The sequence below is a fragment of the Cyanistes caeruleus genome, chromosome 2 (genome assembly GCF_971803275.1).
Source record: "Cyanistes caeruleus chromosome 2, bCyaCae1.hap1.1, whole genome shotgun sequence".
In the NCBI taxonomy this organism is placed as follows: Eukaryota; Metazoa; Chordata; class Aves; order Passeriformes; family Paridae; genus Cyanistes; species Cyanistes caeruleus.
In genome coordinates this window covers 78,191,059-78,211,292 of record NC_141702.1, presented here as the reverse complement: position 1 = coordinate 78,211,292, position 20,234 = coordinate 78,191,059, and the positions used below count along the sequence as shown (strand labels likewise).

The following is a 20,234-nucleotide window of genomic DNA, read 5'->3' as shown; positions in this document are numbered from 1 at the left end:
TGAAATGAATCCTTACATATTTCAGTGGCTACATCTGTTTAGGTACATTGTTTCAATTAAATAAATGCAGGTCAGGTCATAACCTAAAGCAAATGCTAATCTGCGGTTTCAGTGTTTAGTAAGGAAGCCCTGCATAGATGTTGCAAGTGTGGGATATGAATTTGAAAAGACACAGCCAATACAACCAACCACATGTATTACTCAGTCAGGAAGCGGTGATTATCACAAAAATGAAATGAGTGAAAAAAAAGTGCAGTAAGAACAAAGTGAGGCATACTGAAATCCTGTGTTTCCAAAAAGCAGCAGCTCACATAAGAAATAAGCCATGAAAAACATCTGTGAGTATTTGGCATAAATGGAAGCTGCAGTCAGCTGTTGGGCACATCACAGTATGAAAGTGCTTAAGTAATCATTGGTGAGGGAGGTGCTTCTCTCTGGACAGGCACTCGGTGCCATGATCTAGTTGAGGTGTTAGGGCATGGGTTGGACTCTATGATCTTGAAGGTCTCTTCCAGCCTAGTCATTTTGTGAATTCTGTGTGAATTCTCAGAGGCAGGACAGCAGGCATACCATAGGATCATCTTCAGCAATTTATTTTTGCATAGCTAATGCTGATATTCAAGAGTAGACTGTGACAAAAAGCAAAAGGCCAAGTTCCTTGAAAAAGTTGGTGTCGTTCCTTATTCAAATCAACAGAGAAAAAAGCATGGTTGCTAAAAGCTCTTTGGAAGTTGAATATATGAACTGAAAAACTGATGAAAGATTACTTTGCATTAAGTCTTGTTGCAGATAAAAACAAAGTCTGCAATGTGTCACACCAAAACCTTCTTTCCAGTTTGCAGGCACTTTGTAGTGACTTGTATTGGGAATATCCAAAAGAAAAAAGCTTGGCTGGAATTCACTGTCCATTAGCAGTCATTATTCTAAGAAGACTCACAGCGATCTTTTACAGCATAGACAAGGCAAGAATGTTTTCTTCCAACAAAAGATTCCTCAAAGCACTAGAGATCAACCAGTATGGACAGCCAGATGAGCCCTCAAAGATGTGCATTACCAAAAAGACAACTCTCTTATTATAGCACAAGCACAATTTTGTCTAAAAAATTTATTGACAGTTAATCTTGTAAACCAATTATTTTATTTTTTCATATATGAATACTTATCACTACAGAATCTACTACAACCAAATAAAATCTGTGTAAAATATAAATAAAAGTGTAAGTATAAATAAAACAATCTTTAAAAGCACTTGTAGTACTGGTATGATGCAAACTGCATCTCTTGCAAAACTCATTGGTGAAATACAGATTTTTATGCATGAATATTTTCTGGACATTCCCTTGGAATTTACCAAGCCAGTATGGTAGCCTTGCTGGCACAGATATAATCCTGCTGCATGTAACTGCCTTTAACTTAAGTAATGGATGGGAAATAAAGTTACCACAAGGCTATGTTACCAGCCCAAGTTCACCCAAAAAGTTTACAGCAGAACAAAGTGAACTCAAGAGGTCATTCTTCCTCCCTTCCAAATATCAGTTACTTTTCATTTATTCATTCAGAAAAACAGCTGAACACAACAATGAGGGTCATACAAGCACAACTTACCTAATTCCATGGCAGGAATGGTCAGCTGTGAGAATCGTGCATCTGCTAGTGAACTTAGGAAGTGTAAATGTCTACTTCATTTAGCTCAAAACATCTACTTAAATAAACACCTACTTTGTCTTAAGTCCCACTAATTAATTATAATTTTTCAGAATACTCAATTCACATGTTAGATAAATAAAACACAACTTACTGAATAGCACCATCTTCCATTTAGGTAATACAAAAAGGGATCTTGAGGCTTAAGTTCAATTGCTTTGTCTAGATGCTCCTATTGGAAAAAAAATTAGTATCACTTCAGATGTTTGTATGGCAAGTGTGTTTACATTCTAAGTAGTTTGCTGCAAGTCAGAAACAAATTTAGATATTCTCTTCTGCTGCAATTGTCTAACAACCTAAATATATTTTAACTAGCAAATCCCTTCCTCATGGAGGGAAACCACAAAATTATTTAGCAATGTTGCGCACAATGCAAGAAGGTATGCTGTATTTAGAATGTGACTAAATAACTCTAAAGTTCACTCAAATAATTCAAGAACTTTTGTCTTAAAAAGGCAACAACTTCAATTAAATTGATTTCATTTACAGTGATCATTAGGAAACTGTCACAGATCAAATCAGTGAGGAAGCAACTACTCTTGAATATATCTTACATGCCAGCACCCATTACTGAAGCATAGATCCTTCCACCTTGGAATGTGACTTCTCCAATGAAATGGGGACACAACCAACTGCTGTTGTAATGTGGAATTCAGAAAATAAAATGGTTCTTTTTACAGTGAAACTACAAAACCTATAAAGTATCTAATGAGGTCCTCGTTCCAAAACCATTTTAATTTCAGGTCATGAATACCTTTATTTCTCTCTTCAATTTACCAAAAAAAGCTCTCATTGCTCAACTTGAGTTGGAAGAAAAAATAAATATCTCAGCCCTACCATTTGTCTCTCAAAATAAATTTCATTTGAACATTTCTTTTTTACCTCCACATATCTGTCTTTCTAATTAAGCCAGTCACAAAAGTATTTGACTTACACATATATTAAAGACTACTATATTATCATAGCCACAAACTATTCAGATAGGAGCTATGTTTTTGTACTACTATTTTCTAAGATCAAGAGGTTTCAGGTTTTACTTGTGAGGAGGAGAGCCTCCCAGAAACGGCTACTGCTCACACCGCGGACTCTTAAAACTCCATCCTCAAACAGCTGCAGCACTTGTGTTATTTGTCATTTTCCCTTCATTCCCAGCTCGTCCCAGTGCTCGGGGCTTAGCTCACTCGCACGGCTCAGATGTAATTAATGCTCTCTCAGAGGAAAGCTCCGCCACACTCCAAGTCCTAACAAGGACACGGTGTGGAGGAGCCCATCCCAGGCATTCCCCAGGAACTGGAACATGTCTGTTGCCTTTCACTGTCACCCAGAAAGGGAGGACGCCTGCTTGGGGGTCAAGGGACGGATGGGAAGTGTCTAAGCAATGCTGAGGACAAGGAGGGGGAGGGCAGCACATGTAACACAAACAGCTAACTCTAAAAAACACAATTACCTTGGCAAGGACAGTGTTAAAACAAACATTACTTAAGGGAGACATGAAGGATGACTGCAAAACTGTGTTAGTTCATCATTAACTATTTCATATGTTTTGATTTTCTAAACAGAATCATTATTGCTTTTCCTCCCTCCTTTGACTACAAAGGAAATCAGAAATCTTAATGCTGTTCCCAGAATCCTACCTCAATTCTTGTATTTTGCAAGCATATAATTTATTTGCATATATAATAATAACCTTTTCGATTTAACTTCAGCACCAAAATATACCTGTGAGGCTGAATTACTGTGTTGGAAAAACCTGTCTTTGACACTATATAAGGAATAGCTTTAAACTTAAAGGAATAGCTTTAAAAAACCAACCCCAAATCCTACAAAAACATACCTTAAAGAGATAACCATTCCTGATTTTGTTTTGTACACTTTCAAACTGAGACATATAGCCACACATAATTGCAAACCTGAGAGGGGAAAAGAAAAACATACACACATACTTTTTGTGATTTAAATAAGCCTTTGAATCAAATTACAAAATATTTCAATACCTAATGCACACATTTACACCTGGTTTTTTTTCTGCCTGGCTGTATGGAAGTTTGGCATGAGCTATACATATTCAGGAACAGACAAAAACACAAACTAAAACAAAACAATGGAAACAAGGAGAAGTTTAAATGACTCTGTTTGGGTTGTCAGTTAAGTGAAGAGACTTCTCCTCCAAAATTTCAGCCATTTAGTTCAGAGTGTGACACTTCCAGACTGGCTCTACCATTGACAGCAGTTTACCTCGACACATTGTGCTCTGCACCTCACAGGGAATGTGAGCACCACCAGCTGCAGAACCTGACCCATGAAGGCAAATGTTTGGGGTGTGCCCAGTAGGAAGCTGTGCACACCTCAGAAACATTCACAGTTGCCTTCTAAACCTTCCCAAGGACCCCAGTACATTCCTTGACTTCTGACCTTCTTCTAGTATCCTTAAAATTTAAAAACATACACACATTCTTCTCTAACAGGATCACTACTGCTATTACTAGTCTTTTGCTAGGATCATTATTACTTCTATTATTATTATTATTATTATTATTATTATTATTATTATTATTATCTGGGGACATTGAATGGTAAAAGAAATCTGAGATAATTTCTATAAAATATTTCTATTGTTAAGCAGCTATAAGTGAAAATATTTTCAGAGGTAAACCTATAAAGATTCAGATCTCCTAAGCAACACTAATATCTTATTGACACTCCACCTAAATTTTTATTGCTTTCTCCTTATTTCTTCAATAGTTATAGAACCTCTATGCATAAGAAATCTCTTGAACAGATATAGATATCGGACCTATTTTAATGGGTATTAAGACAACTTTGCACCTCTGAATAAAACTAACAGAACAATAATCATTAAGCAGCAAAACCTCATGTAGATTATTTTTCTACTGTTTTTCAAAATTTTACTTTTTTATCAAATATTTTACAATGCAACACCAAATGAAAATAAAAAATAATTTTAAAAGAGGAAAATCAACTTGAAGTTTAGAGGAAAACATGAGTTATGCAAGAAGCTTACTGAGTTAATTATGGTAACACAACCACAATCTGTATGGCACACACAGTTTTTAAGCACTACTAAACATCAGCTTTCTCAAATTTCTTTATATAATGTAATTATTCAAGCTCCAGTGAATCCTCATTACAATGTCATTGCAAGCACAATCCAAGAAATTATTTTATTGCTTACAGTTATACCTAATAGTTTTAAGTTAGAAATGCTCATGCTACAGGTTGTTATATTTTTTGGTCAGTAAGTGTTCCCGGGTAAGGCACAGCATCAGCAGAACAGCAGTTGAGTTTGTGAGAGCTCCAGACAGACTGTCAAACACTGTTGAGCTGGGTGTTTGTTGTGACCAATGTGCACTGGACAAAATCCAGCTAATGGCAGCACTACTGCTGACAGAGCTGCAGCCAGAATGCATTTCCTATGGGAATGTGCCGCAGTTGATGGAAAAGGCAAGGGGTGGGGTCAGGAAAGTTCAGGTATTTAGAAAGAGGGGGGAGGTAGTGAAAACTTTATTAGGGTTAAGTAACTCAAGCAACATTGCCCCTATTCCCTTCACTCATTAAGTGCTAATCAGATAAACTCAGCATACCATAGCTAAACGGATTGCTGCTACAAAAGAAAACAATGAAAAGCGAACAAGCTAATCCAGCATCTTGCAGTATTTCCCTGTCTGTGCGTGACAAGAAAGAGGGCCTTAGTTTAAACTAGTTCAAAGAAAAACTTCTACTTACAGCTAAAATCTCTTGGGAGGGAAATCCCAATGAAATTTTCACCGAATTAGAAGTAAGCTAACCTACTAATTTTAAATACCCATTATTTTTCCAAGGGAAAAAAAAAAATAAGCCTTTTATATCTTTATTATTTTTTTGGGGGGGGGTGTTTTTGTTTGGTTTTTTTTTTGTTGGTTGGTTGGTTTTGGTTTTTTTAAATTTGTTTTGTTTTGTTTTAAATTTTATACTTTTGAAATGGGGTAGACAGCAAATTGATAAAAATTAATTATTTAATTTTTGAAATTCTATGGCATTTTAGACATTTGTTTCATTTCTAAAAAATCCCCCAAACAAAACAAAAACTGTGTCCTTCCATTCCTGAAAAGAATTTTTAGACATTTTTAATAATTTTCAAAGACTTTAAAACACAAGGCAAGCTTTTATTTTCAGTGGTGCAAAAGGTAATGTTAATCATTAAATGGTCTGTTGGAAGGGACCTTAAAGACAGAGTTTCAACCCCACTGCCATGGGCAGGGACACCTTCCATTAGACCAGGTTGCTCCAGAGCCCCATCCAGCCTGGCCTTGAACACATCCAGGGATGCCCATTCTCTGGGCAATCTGTTCCACTGCCTCACCACTCTCATGGTGAAGAAAATGACCAAAGAAAGCAAAGCAGGGAGTAACTAGAAACGCTTCCATTTGGTTTGTGTCGTTCTTTCCGAGGCCCCGGCGCTCCCTGGTCACCTGCCCCATCTCGTGGTGACAGGGGGAATACTAAAAAAATGCTCATACAACAACACGCAAATATCTAATGAAATGGGTAAAAAGCACATGTCTGTTAGAAGTGCAAGCGATACTGCTTCTCTGCACAGCCATTACCTCTCCCACACCCTTTGAATATCAGAGTACTGCTTACAGAGCTTTCACTGAGAAAAATAAAGTGGAAATCATATCAGCAAAGAGCTGCCATTAATGACTTATTTGCTGAGCAGATGTTACTCCTGGGTAATGAAAAAAAAATAGTCCCAAACACATTCACCTAGATAAATACAACAATAATTACCTCATTAAGACAGACACAGTACTTCAATTGGTGAAAAAAAATGTTATTTCCAGAAGGAAGAAAAACTACTGAACACAGTGTAGAAACATATGACTAATCACCACAATTAACTAACCTTTATTAAGCATAAACACAATCAAACAAACTCGATATAATAGGTCAGCGCCATGTTCCTCTGTTACAAATGATGTCCTGAAACTCAGACTTGCAAGAAACTCTAGCTGACAGATGGATGCCAAGTACCTATGTAGCCCACACACAGAAGGTCCTGATCAAAGTGAGTTAACATCTTCCCTTCTGGTGCTACAGAATTTCTATGTGTATTCAGGCCAGGCAAAACTGTAAAGGGAACACCTTACTTATTGCCAAAAAATGAGAAGCAGGTTGATCCAGTAAATTTATCAAGCCAATTTGAATTTTCATATCAAAAATGATACCAACACTTAAGACTGTCATCCACATCTTATTCTACATGAGACAGATTCACAGAAAATATTATGAAGTCTCAAATTAAGATTAAGCCACACTAGGGCATTTAAATACAGCATTATCTGTGTTTGCCCTGATAAATTTCACATGGTCAAAATCAGAAATAACATGCACCTTCCCAGACTTGCTCCTTCCTCTTCTATATACACTTCTATATATCCCAATTCTAAAATAACCTTTTATGTCATGTAGACTTTGGAAATGTGTGGGTACAGGGCTTACATTTAGAATTCTAGATCTCCATTTTAGCATCCCAGTATCAACAGGGAAGAAAAATATAAATTTTTCTTAATTGTATCTGACAAGATTTTGCAAATGGGAGGAGAGTTTGTGATATTTACCCCTACCAAAGTTTAATTAAAGTGTTTCATAACTGTTTTTCACTCCTCCTCATCTGAGAAATATTTAACATGTAAAGTAGCGTGTGCTAAGGCAAATGTGTGGGCAGCACACGAGAGGCCCAGTGAAAAGGAAGGTCACTTCCATTCCAGTTCTAAATGTGCTCTTGCATCTCCCCATCTCTGCATGGCTCAGTTCTGTGCATGCCCTCTTATTTTTTAGCCCCCAACTCCCCCACTCACCAGTTTCACCCACTTACATATTCTGATAGTCTCTGCAATGCAGTGAGACCCATAGGATTTCTTTTGACATGATTTCAATGAGATACCAATTTCTATGTAGGGAGATTTTGCAACTTAAATTACTGAATATTATCCCCGTTGCACTGCCCTTCCTGAGATCCCAGTTTTGCAAACTTCATGTTTTATCACTTCACTACCAAGATACTCAATCTACAAAAATGCATCTGACACGAAGTTTCCATGGAAAGGTAAAGTATTGGTTTGATATGATCACCCTCATGGGGATATGGAAACAGTGGCTGAGAATGTCTAAAATTGCCAGTACACCAAGTAAGATGTGCCAAGGTGCAAAGTAAAGCGTTCAGATGATTTTTTTGTTTGCAGAGTTTTTTTGTTAATGGGGATTTCATTTCCTTTTCCTTCTTTTTGGAATATAACTGAGTCTACACTGTAGAAATTGGCAGAAATACACTTTTCGTATTAAAAATTCACCAGAGCACTGAAGCTGAGCTCCAGGGAAACATCAAATGTAGCACACACTTGTGTAGGTAACACTTGTAAAAACATGAGAAACAAACCTCTACTTTGGTTTAAAAAACCTCAAAGGTAAGGACATTAAGAATTCTGGCTTAATTTATTGTAACACATGCCGTATACCAAACCAAGGGAAAATGCTGCTGTTAATGTGTATTCACAGAAGTTCACTGGTAGGACATGTGGATGCCATGTTCTGCATTCCTTAGGCTGTGAAACCCACAACAGTTTTAAATTAGTTTCCAGAAATTTAACTTTTATTTCTATAACAGACAGTTGTTGCAGATGGAAATAGAATCTTGAAGAAATTAGCAGGATAGTCTTCACAAATGTAGAAACAGAGTGAAACAATAGCTTTCAGAGACAGTAACACAATTCTCCTTGACAGAAATGTAATAGGGATAATTAGGTTGTCAGAATTATTTATTCTGCAACCATTCTGGCAAAAAAAGCTTGTAGTAAACAGATCTTTTCACAAGTCAAACCTTCCTTCCCCGCACTTGCATGAGTATGCTGCAGTGTTTCACTGATCCACTTACTTCAGGACAACTTACAGCTTTTGAGAAATGGCTTCTGAATTTGAAATTTTAAATTAATTTTTAAAAAATCATTACATAATTCAAAGATTACTGACTAATATTACACATAATTAAGAACAAAGATTGCTGTAAAATTTCTTTGGTCTTTCCATGAATCAAATACAGGGCAAACAACTACTAGCTGGAAACCTTGTATTTCTGCACAAATTATCAATTCCTGAAAATTACAGCTGCATGATAGAAACAGATGCTTGTCACTTGCAAGTAATCTGCCTCATCTAAGTTTAAATAAGGGATAATTAAGGGCAGCAGATAATAAGCATTTAGATAGAAACAGGTGAGGATTTAATTTTAGTAGGTCTCGGTAGTATGACCATATCCTACGACATATTCCAAAAATTTGAAGAGTTTTGTTTCACTGGAGAATCATTTTTATGCCATTACACTTCACAAACCTGACAAATTATCTGTTAGAATTCTATTACTGAGGTGGAATGTTCACTTTTTTGTAGGAAGTTTGTGTAAAATCACCAAAATACCCAAATGACAATGATTGTTCGTGTCCCCCATGGAACCAAGCTGTACTATTGTTCTGTAGCGTTGCCTGCCCGTGAGAGACTCTCCCTAAGCTCTGGAATCCACAGTATCTGTGCTTCTAATTAACTCTCATACACATGACATGACAGAGAAAACTCCTTGGGGAAGGTGTGTTCAGGAAGTCTTAAAGCTACTGGGTTCTCACTTAACTAACTTCACTTGCACCTAAATGAGATGTGCGATACGACTCCCACCAAGAGGTGAGTTCTAGAGAATAACACAAGCTCAAGAGAAGCACCAAGTTTGTTTGTGGTAAACAAACCAAAGCTTAATGCAAAGAATGACCATTTTAAGTAAATGTCCTGAAAATTTGCCACAACAGTAATCTTTTTGGTCTTTGCAAAGCCTGCAACTCGTTCTCATCAACAAAAAAGGAAATGTGGGGATCTGAGCAACAGCAGAGAAACCTTCCAGACCTTGTCCCCAAATTCTTAAAGAAAAAACAGCAACAAACCTCCCACAAATATAAAAATTTAGTGGTTTTGCAGAAGAATTTAAAAGTGATTGTTTAGTTTTAAATAAAAGCACTGTTCTTATGCATCTGCATTTTGTTTTCTGTAATTGTAAAGTTGTAAAACAGCACAACTATGTAAAGCAGCGGCAGCACCAAATTGTTCACATAGCACTTCTAATTAAAATCTGGGTGATACAGATGATCCATGATCCAAGATGAACTGCGAGGATTCACAGCTGTCCTCTGGGAATCAGACTCACAAAATCACTTTGAGGCTTAGAAAACACAAGAGGACCTGCAATGGCTGATGATAATTTTTGCATGAGAGTTCCTCCTGCAATGGCTGATGATAACTTTTACATGAGAGTTCCTCCACACCTTGAAAAATTGACACTGACTGAACAAAGGCACAAATCACTTAGAATATTTATCTTTCTTCAGGGTGTCCATGCAAATAATAAAGCTATGTTTTTCCTTTCCAGTGTTGTCATTTACTCCAGTAATTTAGAGGTCAACATTCAAAAAGCCTGAAGGTTTTTGATCTCATTGGCAACTATGAGATTAAGCATGATCACATGTTTTCAAAAATCTGGATTCAGATATGAAAAGTATTTCCAGCTGCAATTCATTACCAAAACCAACTGACTTCCTCAAGATATTTTGCTTTCTTTGTTCTACATATGTTTCCACAAATTTAATTTGAGGCTGAATACTGGTTACTTGTTAGTATTCTGATCAGTAAGTTGAACAGTTCAAGCGTTGATCTATTTTATCATACAATTTTACAGAAAAATATAGGTGATACACTAAGAAGATATATGGCATCTTTTTGTTTGTAACTAAATATCGAAAGTAATGCAAGACAGCTGAACTCTAAGCTTATATTAGCAAGTTTGCTCATGGAACCATTCCACTGAATTCCATTGGTGGACACAAAAAATGTGTTCTGTCTCGCAGACACCTTTTAGCAGTTCCACAAAACAGAAGAATACCTGCTCTGGAAAAGGGATGCTTTTGCTTGTATGATTCTGTCTACACTAGGACAATTATGGGGGTTCAAGGTGTCTCAATAACTTGTTTATTTGGTAAATAGAGCTTTCACACAGCAGGGATAAGCTTCTAAAAGAAACTTCCAAACAGGTCCACAGACCTAACCACTGCATGACAGACACAGTGTACATTTTTAATGGAAAAAATGAAATCGTTAAGAAATGCCACGTTAGAAAAAGTTCTATAGAAGATTTAGTAAGAGACAATATTCAACAGCACAATGGCAAATGACCCTTCAGGGAATAGTTTTAAAGATCAATTCACCTCCAGTGAGGAATTCTCAATTAAAACCCGAAAGAAATTGACTCCAAAAATGAAAACAGGAGTACACATTTAAGCCAGGGGTATTGGTAAGACACTAAGAAGAGGTTCTATAAATACACCAGAAGGAAAAAACACAGAAATGAAAGTGCAGAACAATTAGCAATGAGGAAATAACAGCAAAAGATGAAACCAATGAGGCTGAATTCAACTTCTTTCTCACTTATACCCCTCCTGCTCCATGAGGGTTAATTGTAAGTAGAGAGCAAGTTACAGGACCAGGAAAAGAATAGGCTGTCATTTAATCTCCACTTATTTCGTGAGCCATAATATATTAAAGAGTTTAAGAGAACACTATAAACAATGTATGAGTGGACAACAAGATAGGAGCTATATCAAACATGAATGAAAACCTCAGTTGTGCTGATTGGAAATATCAAAACCCCTCAGAAATTAGTAAGAAATGAACAAAAAACTTTCTTCAGTCAAGGTCAGAACACCAGCTTGGTCATCAATAGCTGATACAGACTGGCATAGTCTTACATGCAACAAACAGATGGGCTCATCTTACATAGGCTATGATTATTCACCTTGTACAGCTAATTTTCTAAGAAAATTTTATGTTGGCAGTGAGATTAAAAGGAAGGATTTTGGTCTGAGACAGTATTGCTTTCACACTGAGCTTGCACTCATGCTGAGCTTCTCATTTGTGTATCTAATCTCCTATTACAGCCAGCAGAGACCCTGTTCAATTCACAGGATCCCTGCCTGGACACAGGTGCCTCCTGCCACTGGAGATGCCCTAGGGTTTCTCACCACTTCTGGATGATGGCCTGGAAGTGTAGAGACTCCAAAGATTTTGTGTGATATCTGTCATGCCATGCAAATATCCTGGCACATGAAATGGCACATGCTGCCTTTCAGTCTCCATCCCCTAAGTGCAGGATCAGGCCCTTGCTCACATGCAGGCACATATGACAGATACAGATCATCCAGGTATCCCATCTGGAGCTGGGTACTGCCCTTCAGCTCTGATCTTTGACCACCCACTAGTGATCCTAGCACCTTTTTGTATAAATATTTGTCCTATTTTTTTCTTTTCAGTTGTTTTTTCTCTTATGAATATTCTTCTTAACTATGGATTTCATATTACTTTCACATATTATTTATTCATGACTTAACTGTATTGCACTGTTATATGTTTATACACAGTCTTATCTACTTATAATCTCAGGTAGAATTCTGTTTGTGTACAACTTTGAGAGCACAGTTTTTATACGGAAGATTCCCTGAAGTCTTACTTCCTGAAGATGGGAATTAACATGTGAAATAATGTTTAGATAAACTGGAAAAATTTGCATTAGGCCAGACTCAGATAATATAGATCTGACACACAGCTGACTACAGAAGTCTCATGGGTAATGCAGAAAGCCCCAACAGCAAGCAAAAAGGCAAACATAGCTGCTATCAGGGAGAAGGAGAAGAAGAAATGTTACAGGCAAACCAGCCTAACCTGAAGAATAAGCATACAAAGCAGTTAGCACAAGATTTTTGTGAACAAGCAGTATAAAAAAAATAACTCTGCCAAGATACAAAGCCTGGACTATAAAAGGAATGCAACAAATGAGATACACCTTGTTTATGTGGCCTTTGACTTTGTTCTGCCCGATGTGCCTCAAGAATCTAACCACAGAAATATTGTTTAGATTAAATCACCTGTAGATATGGTTGCAGAACCACGTTCATGTGAACCTGAGCATCACTTTATGTGTCAGCCAAAGTTTAGTGCTGGGTCCATTATCTACCAGTAATTTCATTAATTAAGTCAATGATTTAAAAAAACCCATACAACAAAAACCACTTTTGAAACAAAATGTTAATCCCTAAGGGGATGCATTTTCAAGCCTAAATGGCCTCAAACCTGAAAAATGGTCAGAAATAAACATGAAATCAATTAAATGTGTGTAGAATACTTTACAAAGAATAAAATAGAATAAAACAAGTTAAAAAAAATACAAAATAAATCAAACTGGTTAAGTAGCAGCACAGCAGAAAAATATCTACTGGGACCACAGATTGAACAACTATTGTTATGCTAAACAAAAATATACCCATGTCCCTCTGGAGCTTGGAAGTCCATTATGACCAGTATTTAGAGCCTCAGTTAGATTGGGACAACCATTACACTTATATCACACTTAAAATGTCATGCAGCAAGTCAGAAGGACGTCAGAAAATAAAGACAAGCAGATAATATATTCAGGAAAGAAATATATATAGCGAGCTATTTTAATCTATCATGTCCATCTATACCTCTAGAAAGACATCAGTTGAACAGTAACTGATAAAACCTCATGTTCACTTGCAACCCAGATACATGAAGGATGAAAACTGCAAACCATAATCCAGAAATCCATTGGCTGTTACAAGAAGCAGTAGCTTAAAAAATGTAAGATTTTCCTCTTAAACCTCTCAGTTGGGCTTTCTGAGCTAACCTCTGGAACACATTCCCTTACACTCATAATTCTTCCCCTGCTAGATGCATCTGCCAGGACAGTATCTCACGTGTGAAGTCCAGCAGACCACCTACATCTCCCTGAACAATATGTAAGAGTTTATCAGCATTGTTTCTGCCAGTGAAGTTGTATTTATAGTAGGATATTTTGTCAGTCTTGTGGCCTGAGGAGGAAGGGAAGGGCAGGATTCATACTTGAATGTGATTTTGTGGTTGTTTATACACAGAGTTCTAGCTGAGATGGGTACACCAGCATCACCCTGAGGAAGTGGCCATGACTGTGGTCAAGGCAAAGAGCAGAAATGGCTGTAAATTGCTTTCAGAAAGAGAGAAAGCAAGACAGAGAATTACCTAATTAAATTACAATGTCTGTGTCTAATTAAGTATCTAAACCTGAGATAGCTGACTTATGCTGCCTCTGTTGGCAATGGAGATGTGGTCAGCTGAGCCCCAGGAGAAATTTATCTCACTCTCATGCAAGACTAAAAGGGCAAAACTCGCTCCAGTGAACTGCACTCCAGAAGTGACTGCTTCTCTTTAGATTGGGACAGGAGCCTGGGGTAGAAGTATTTGTTTTAGATATGCAGAAGTTTAGTGAAATCCCATCCCACAAGTGCAAAGACAAAATTAATGAAGAATGTAGAAACCAAAATGGAAAGGAAAAGCTAATGCTATTAGAAAAGAAAACAGGAGTTCAGTAAAATCTACCAATGAAATACTACAGTCAGGAACTATCAGCTAGAACTCAGCAGAATTATCTTTTACTTGATAATGATTTGATAAAAAAATATTTACATTTGCAGAGTTTGTTAGTTCTGGCAAGGTCTACAAAACTAAACTAAGTGCCACACTTGGAGAAAAACTGTATGATAAAACAAAAATTGAGAAGTTAATTCAAGTTTCTGTAATCCTCTATGTCTATTATTATTACAATTTCGACTATTACAAGGAAAAGAAAGCACATAATTCAAGGTCAAATGACATCATTTTGTGAATTGTTGAAAGGCAATGTAAATGGAGAACTATGGCTTCTCTGAGCAATAAAATAGTAGCTTAAGCAAATACTCTTATCTACGTTTCTTTGTACTTACTGAAGTATGGTTATTGAGTAGTTTCACATGCCATAGTAAATGCTTCACAGAATATTTCAATGTAATTTTTAGAAGCAACTGGTGATAATTGAGTTTCATAAAACTGTGAAAAATATATTAATGACTAATTTATGAAACTTATGACATCAGAGAGGGTTTTTTTTTTTTCTTGAACTTAATAAATGCACACAAGTTTGTAAAAACTTTTTCAAACTTACCACTGGTGACTCTCAGCACTCCCAGCATCCAGCTGAACAGCCTTTTCAGCTTTAATCTTTCCTGTAAATATATGTACATATATGTGAAAGTACAGTATATGAAAGGGTTTATTGTACTCTTTCACATTTTAGATGACTCCCAAGAACAAAGCATCTGATTTACTGTAGCAACAAAGAAATTCCTTCCTGTTCTTAGAAACATTTAGATGAACAATGTAACACCCTGGCTTTATTTCATTTACATAGTCATACCGTTACATATAAGTATATATAAACTATATATGCAATTTCAGTATTTTCCCTTAAAATCCAGTTCAGATGCAGTTAAATCAGGGAAGGATTGGACTGGAATACCAAAGGTGCCTGGAAGACTAAAGAGCCTTAAAAGCAGGTCAGACAAGCACCTATCAGAAGAACCAGCAGAGCTGTTTCCTACCTTGGATCCAGGAATAAACTAGTTGAAGTTCCTTTCTAGCACAAAGCCTTCCCTTAAGTTCCACTTGTAACTGAATAAAGATGACAGTAGGTGATTTGATCAAACCCATGCTCCCAGTAAGAAGTTCAGATGAGATGCTTGCTGTTTGCAGATTCTCAGCTGCAACCAATTAAGCTGCACTGACATTTCTGTATTGTAAGTTAACTTCATAAAAACAAAGAATAGCATACACAGTCCTCCAGCCCAGTGGAATGAAAAATAACCATGGAACTACCGCCAGCTCTCCTGCAGTCTCAAGCCCTCTGCAGCACTTCCAAAAACTGAGATGAAAAAGGCTGCCACCTTCACTTCAATGAGAAACTAAGCCAGACTAGGCTGGTTACTAAACACCTAAAACCCACTTTCATTCCATCATTCTTTATCTCTCCCTGTCTTTTGCTATGCCATTATCGTTCATCAGCTGAGGTTACATGCAGTCACAGAATCACAGAATATGGAGTTGGAAAGGACCTACAAAGATCATTGAATCCAACTCCTGGCCTGCACAGGACCACCCCAGAGTCACACCATGTGCCTGACAGCATTATCCCAATGTTGCTTGAACTCCGTCAGGCTGGTGCTGTGACGACTTCCCTGGGAAACCTGTTCCAGTGCCCAGCCATACTCCAGTGAAGAACCTTTTCCAAATATCCAACCTAAACCTCCACTGACACAACTTTAGGCCATTCCATTGGGTCCTGTCACTGGGCACCACAGAGATCAGTGTCTGCCCTTCCTCTTCCACTCACAAGGAAATGGTAACTGCGATGAGGTTTCCCCTCAGTCTCCTCCAGTCTGAACAGAACAAGTGACCTCAGCTGCTTCTCATATGGCTTCCCCTCAAGTCTCTTCACCATTCTCATGACCCTCCTTCGAATGCTCCCCAATAGTTTAATGTCTTTTTTACATTGTGTCACCTGACACTGTCCCCAGCACTCAACATGAGGCTGCCCCAGCTCAGAGCAGAGCAGGACAATCCCCTCCCTTGCCCAGCTGGCCATGCTGTGCCTGATGCCCCCCAGGACAGAGTTGGCCCCTCCTGGCTGCCAGGGCACTGCTGGCTCAGGTTCAACTTGACAGCAACCAGGATCCATGGTGCTGCTTCCCAGCATTTCATTCTCCAGCCTGTCTGTACACACAGGGTTGTCCCATCCCAGGTGCAGAATCCAGCACTTTCCCTTGTTGAACTTCATACAGTTGGTGATTGCCCAGCCCTCTGATTTGTTGAGGTCTCTCTGCCCTCAAGGGACTCAGCAGCTCCTCCCAGTTTTTCATCCTCTGTGAACTTGCCCTGTATCCCTTCCAGCCCTGTGTCCAAGTCATTTATGAAGATTTTGAAGAGCAGAGGGCTGAGAATGGAGCCCTCTGGAACACCCCTAGTGACAGGTCCCCAGTCTGATGTCACCTCATTCACTGTAACCCTTTGTGCCTGACCTGTGAGCCAGTTGCCCACCCATCCCATGATGTGTTCATCCAGCTGTGTGCTGGACATTTTGTCCAGAAGGATCCTGTGAGAGAGAGTATCAAAAGCTTTACTGAGATAAAAAAGATTACATCGATAGGATTCCCCTGACGAGCTAGGTGGGGTACTTTGTCATAAAAGGAAATCAGGTTTGATAAGCAGGACTTTCCTCTCATGAAGCCACGCTGCCTGTGACCAATGACTGCATTGTCCTCCATATGTTTTTCTATACCTCCCAGAATTATCTTCTCCGTAACTTTACTAGGCACAGATTTTTAGGAATACTGCTGGAGCAGCAGATCCTACACAATTTCCAAGTTGTCTGGGAATTGATCATTCTTGCAGCCACAGTCCTCCAGTTCAGGGTATTGATAACCCCTTGTTCCATCATCCATGTTGAGGACAGAGGCAAAGAATACATTAAACATCTCTGCCTTGTCCCTCTCCCTGTTTGTGAGCCAACCACCCTCATCCTGTAATGGGCTGATGTTATTTTTGCACTGCCTATTGCCATTAATACATTTGAAAAAATTCTTTTTATTGTCCCCCAAAGTTCTGGCTACCTTCAAGTCCAGTCACTAGTAAAATCAAAGGACCCAACAACAGAATTTACTGTTTCCATTTACTTTGTGTCGTAATCCTCACTGCACACTAGGATTTATGTACAAAGCCAAGTTGTTACTAAAGCAAAGACAGCATAAATTAAGTTGCTAAGACAGGGTAAGTCTTCAGGAGTATTTAGATGACAAAAGGATTGGAAAAAGAAAGAACCTTGAACAAATTGAGATTGTCTGTGGAAGATGTTACAACAGCATGAAGGCATGACACTACCTTTAAAGATGACAAAGAACAGCTGACACTGCTTTTTCAGTGACATTGTCACTGCCAACAGAACAAAAAGTCAATGAGAGGTGTCACAAAAGACAAAATAACCCAAACTTGGGTTATACTTATAAAACCTGATTTGGTGTAGCTAAAAAGGAAGGGGCAATGAAGAGACAAAAGAAAGAGAGAAGTACTCCAAGATAAAGGCAAGAAGGATTATTTTTGAACAGTGCCTTGACTGGAGGAGAGTGACACAGTGTAGAGAAGATGTAAGTTTTAATATAATAAAAAGAAGGCCCAAAGTAAAAAGGGAAACAAACTGTTCCTCTAGCCAATACACATCCAGACAGTGAAAGGGCAATGCTTTTAAAAGCAACCAAAAAAAAAAAAAGTACTATGATGAAGAAAATTAAAATCTTGTGGAGATAAGTTGTCAAACAGGACACATGGGGAGAGATGTCTGGAAGCAACACCAATCGTCACAAATGACTTCTGTTTCTGGTCAACAGCTCTTCCAGATTCACAAAGTTTCATCCCTGCCATCACCACAAAAGAGGCTGCTGATATGCAGGAGTGCTCCTTGAACACAGGAAGCAGAAAAACAAACCCTGACCCCGCCTCAGCATTTATTTATTCCTCTTGCTCTTCCAAAGACGTAATTAAGAAACCGTGGTGACAGCATCTGGGAGTTTTCACATCTGTTTCTCAACAAAATACAGGATTTTAAGGCAATCTGCAGAGACAATAGCCTCCAAATTATGACCCATAATACTTCTCTGCCACTGATTTTGGATCTCTCATTGAAGAAAGAATTAACTGAAGTTGTAAACTGTGGTGGTTTACTGCACAAAACATTATCATTACAGTACAAATGCTCCCATTTATTGGATTGCAAATTCCTTATATTGGAAAACTTAACCAAAGTTCAGAGCATGTTTCACTACATTCAAATGACATTCTTCATAAACATTTTTCCTCTTACCATCAGTTACATATTTCCTTTTCTCCTCAGCATCAGCAGTCATCTCAAACAGATCTCCATAAGCACGTGCAAGCCTCCAAAGAAAGTCCACACAGTTTTCATACTGAAAGTAGAGGACAGCTACATAATTAAACTCATCAGAATGTGATTTAAACAGTTTACTCCCACAATGCTTAAAATTAATAACATGCTTAAAGCAAGTAATAAGAAGATGGCATAATATTTTGTTAATTTTCCATCCTTCTACATAATACTTGTAGTTCATGTGAGAACCAATTGACTAATTTTCAGTGAACAAGAGAATACAGCTTTTGTAAACACCCTAGACTGTCTAAAGAGGTTTTATTTTATGAATCAGTTTAAACTTCTTTTAATATACACATTTACAAGGTAATCCAGTAAAGCACAACGAATCCCTGAACAAAGTGATGTGTATTTTCTTTAGGGAAGCCATAAGCACCACACTCACACACAAGATCTCATTTATCTTCCTTGGTATTCCAATATTCAGATGAAAACACAATCAGAACTAATGCTTGCCAAACCAGAATAAAATGGTACACTGAACTGAGTACTGCACATCAAATCACCTTTAAATTTTATCTGGAGTTACATATGGGCCCAGTAAAGTCAAAGGAAAAATTCACATGAAGGATATTAGAAAGGTATGAGCAGCCTAGATGCTCATAGTTTGACAACAGTAGGTCTGGTTACTACTTAATTCTACAGGATTCTCTCACACAGACTATTCCAAAACCAGGGGAAGTAAGTATAATTTACATTGAAAAAAGCCCATGATTTTTCTTTGTTTTATGCAAGAATTCTTATGTCAAACAAATTCTTAAAGTTATTGAATTAGAATGGGATAGAAAATAGTAGAACTCTTATGCCCACACATGAATATTGACACCACTTTGAAATACTGCTTTTTGACTGTATTTTAAAATTATGCTTGAAATTTCATCATCCATTTCTATGTGCATTTTAAAGCTTGTATTTAGTTCTCAAAAGCAGTGTAAAGTAGAAGTTAACAGCAACATAATATTAGTTTACCCACAATACCTTGTCATCTTTCTCAAGCAGCAGTCTGAAGCCCTCCTTTTTATCATCCTCTGAACCCTTGTGCAAATTGTCCACCTGCTGTAAAAAGTTAAATAAGTCTTCATCTTCTTCTGATTTCACCATGGCATCAAGTGATTTCATACATCTCTTTTCTTCCTCGGAGTCTGCTTCAGAATCAGTATGAGCGGTAAGGTAACTAAAATCACAGAAAATAATAACCATTACTTTCTTTTTTTAAAAAAGGACATTGCTAAATTAAAAAGCAAAAAATTCAGAGCACAATTTATCCCAGTTGTCCAACTTTAAAGGATTTTTATTAATGATATCAAGCTTATTGTTATTATTACAAAACCCTTATCTTCAAAGGCACAGCACAGTCATATTCCAAACATAACAGGTAAGTAATTATACTGTCCTGCTGCCTAATACTCCATTAAAAAAATGCAGATATATATTAGAAACACATGTAGCCTTGTGTTTCAAATGCAGAACACTTGAAATCATGAATGTGTTTTAAGACATGCTCTGTAACCCTGAATAGGCCTCTTCAACTCTTTACCTCAATTTCCCTGTTTTTTGAAAGAGGAATGAGCTTACTTACCAAAAT

The 20,234-nt window shown here is 37.6% G+C and overlaps 1 protein-coding gene across 5 annotated transcripts in view; it reads right to left on the bottom strand.

The window, feature by feature from the left end:
* Positions 1-20,234, bottom strand: part of RMDN2 (regulator of microtubule dynamics 2) — a 54,596-nt gene that overhangs the window by 19,325 nt on the left and 15,037 nt on the right. For all 5 annotated transcript variants that reach the window (XM_086878089.1, XM_023923776.2, XM_086878088.1 and 2 more), the window contains 5 exons: positions 19,628-19,823; positions 18,566-18,668; positions 14,822-14,882; positions 3,539-3,614; positions 1,799-1,876 (listed from right to left, as the gene is read on the bottom strand). In XM_086878089.1, the coding sequence (XP_086734215.1) occupies positions 1,799-1,876; positions 3,539-3,614; positions 14,822-14,882; positions 18,566-18,668; positions 19,628-19,823 (514 nt within the window). The remainder of the gene's footprint in view (positions 1-1,798; positions 1,877-3,538; positions 3,615-14,821; positions 14,883-18,565; positions 18,669-19,627; positions 19,824-20,234) is intronic.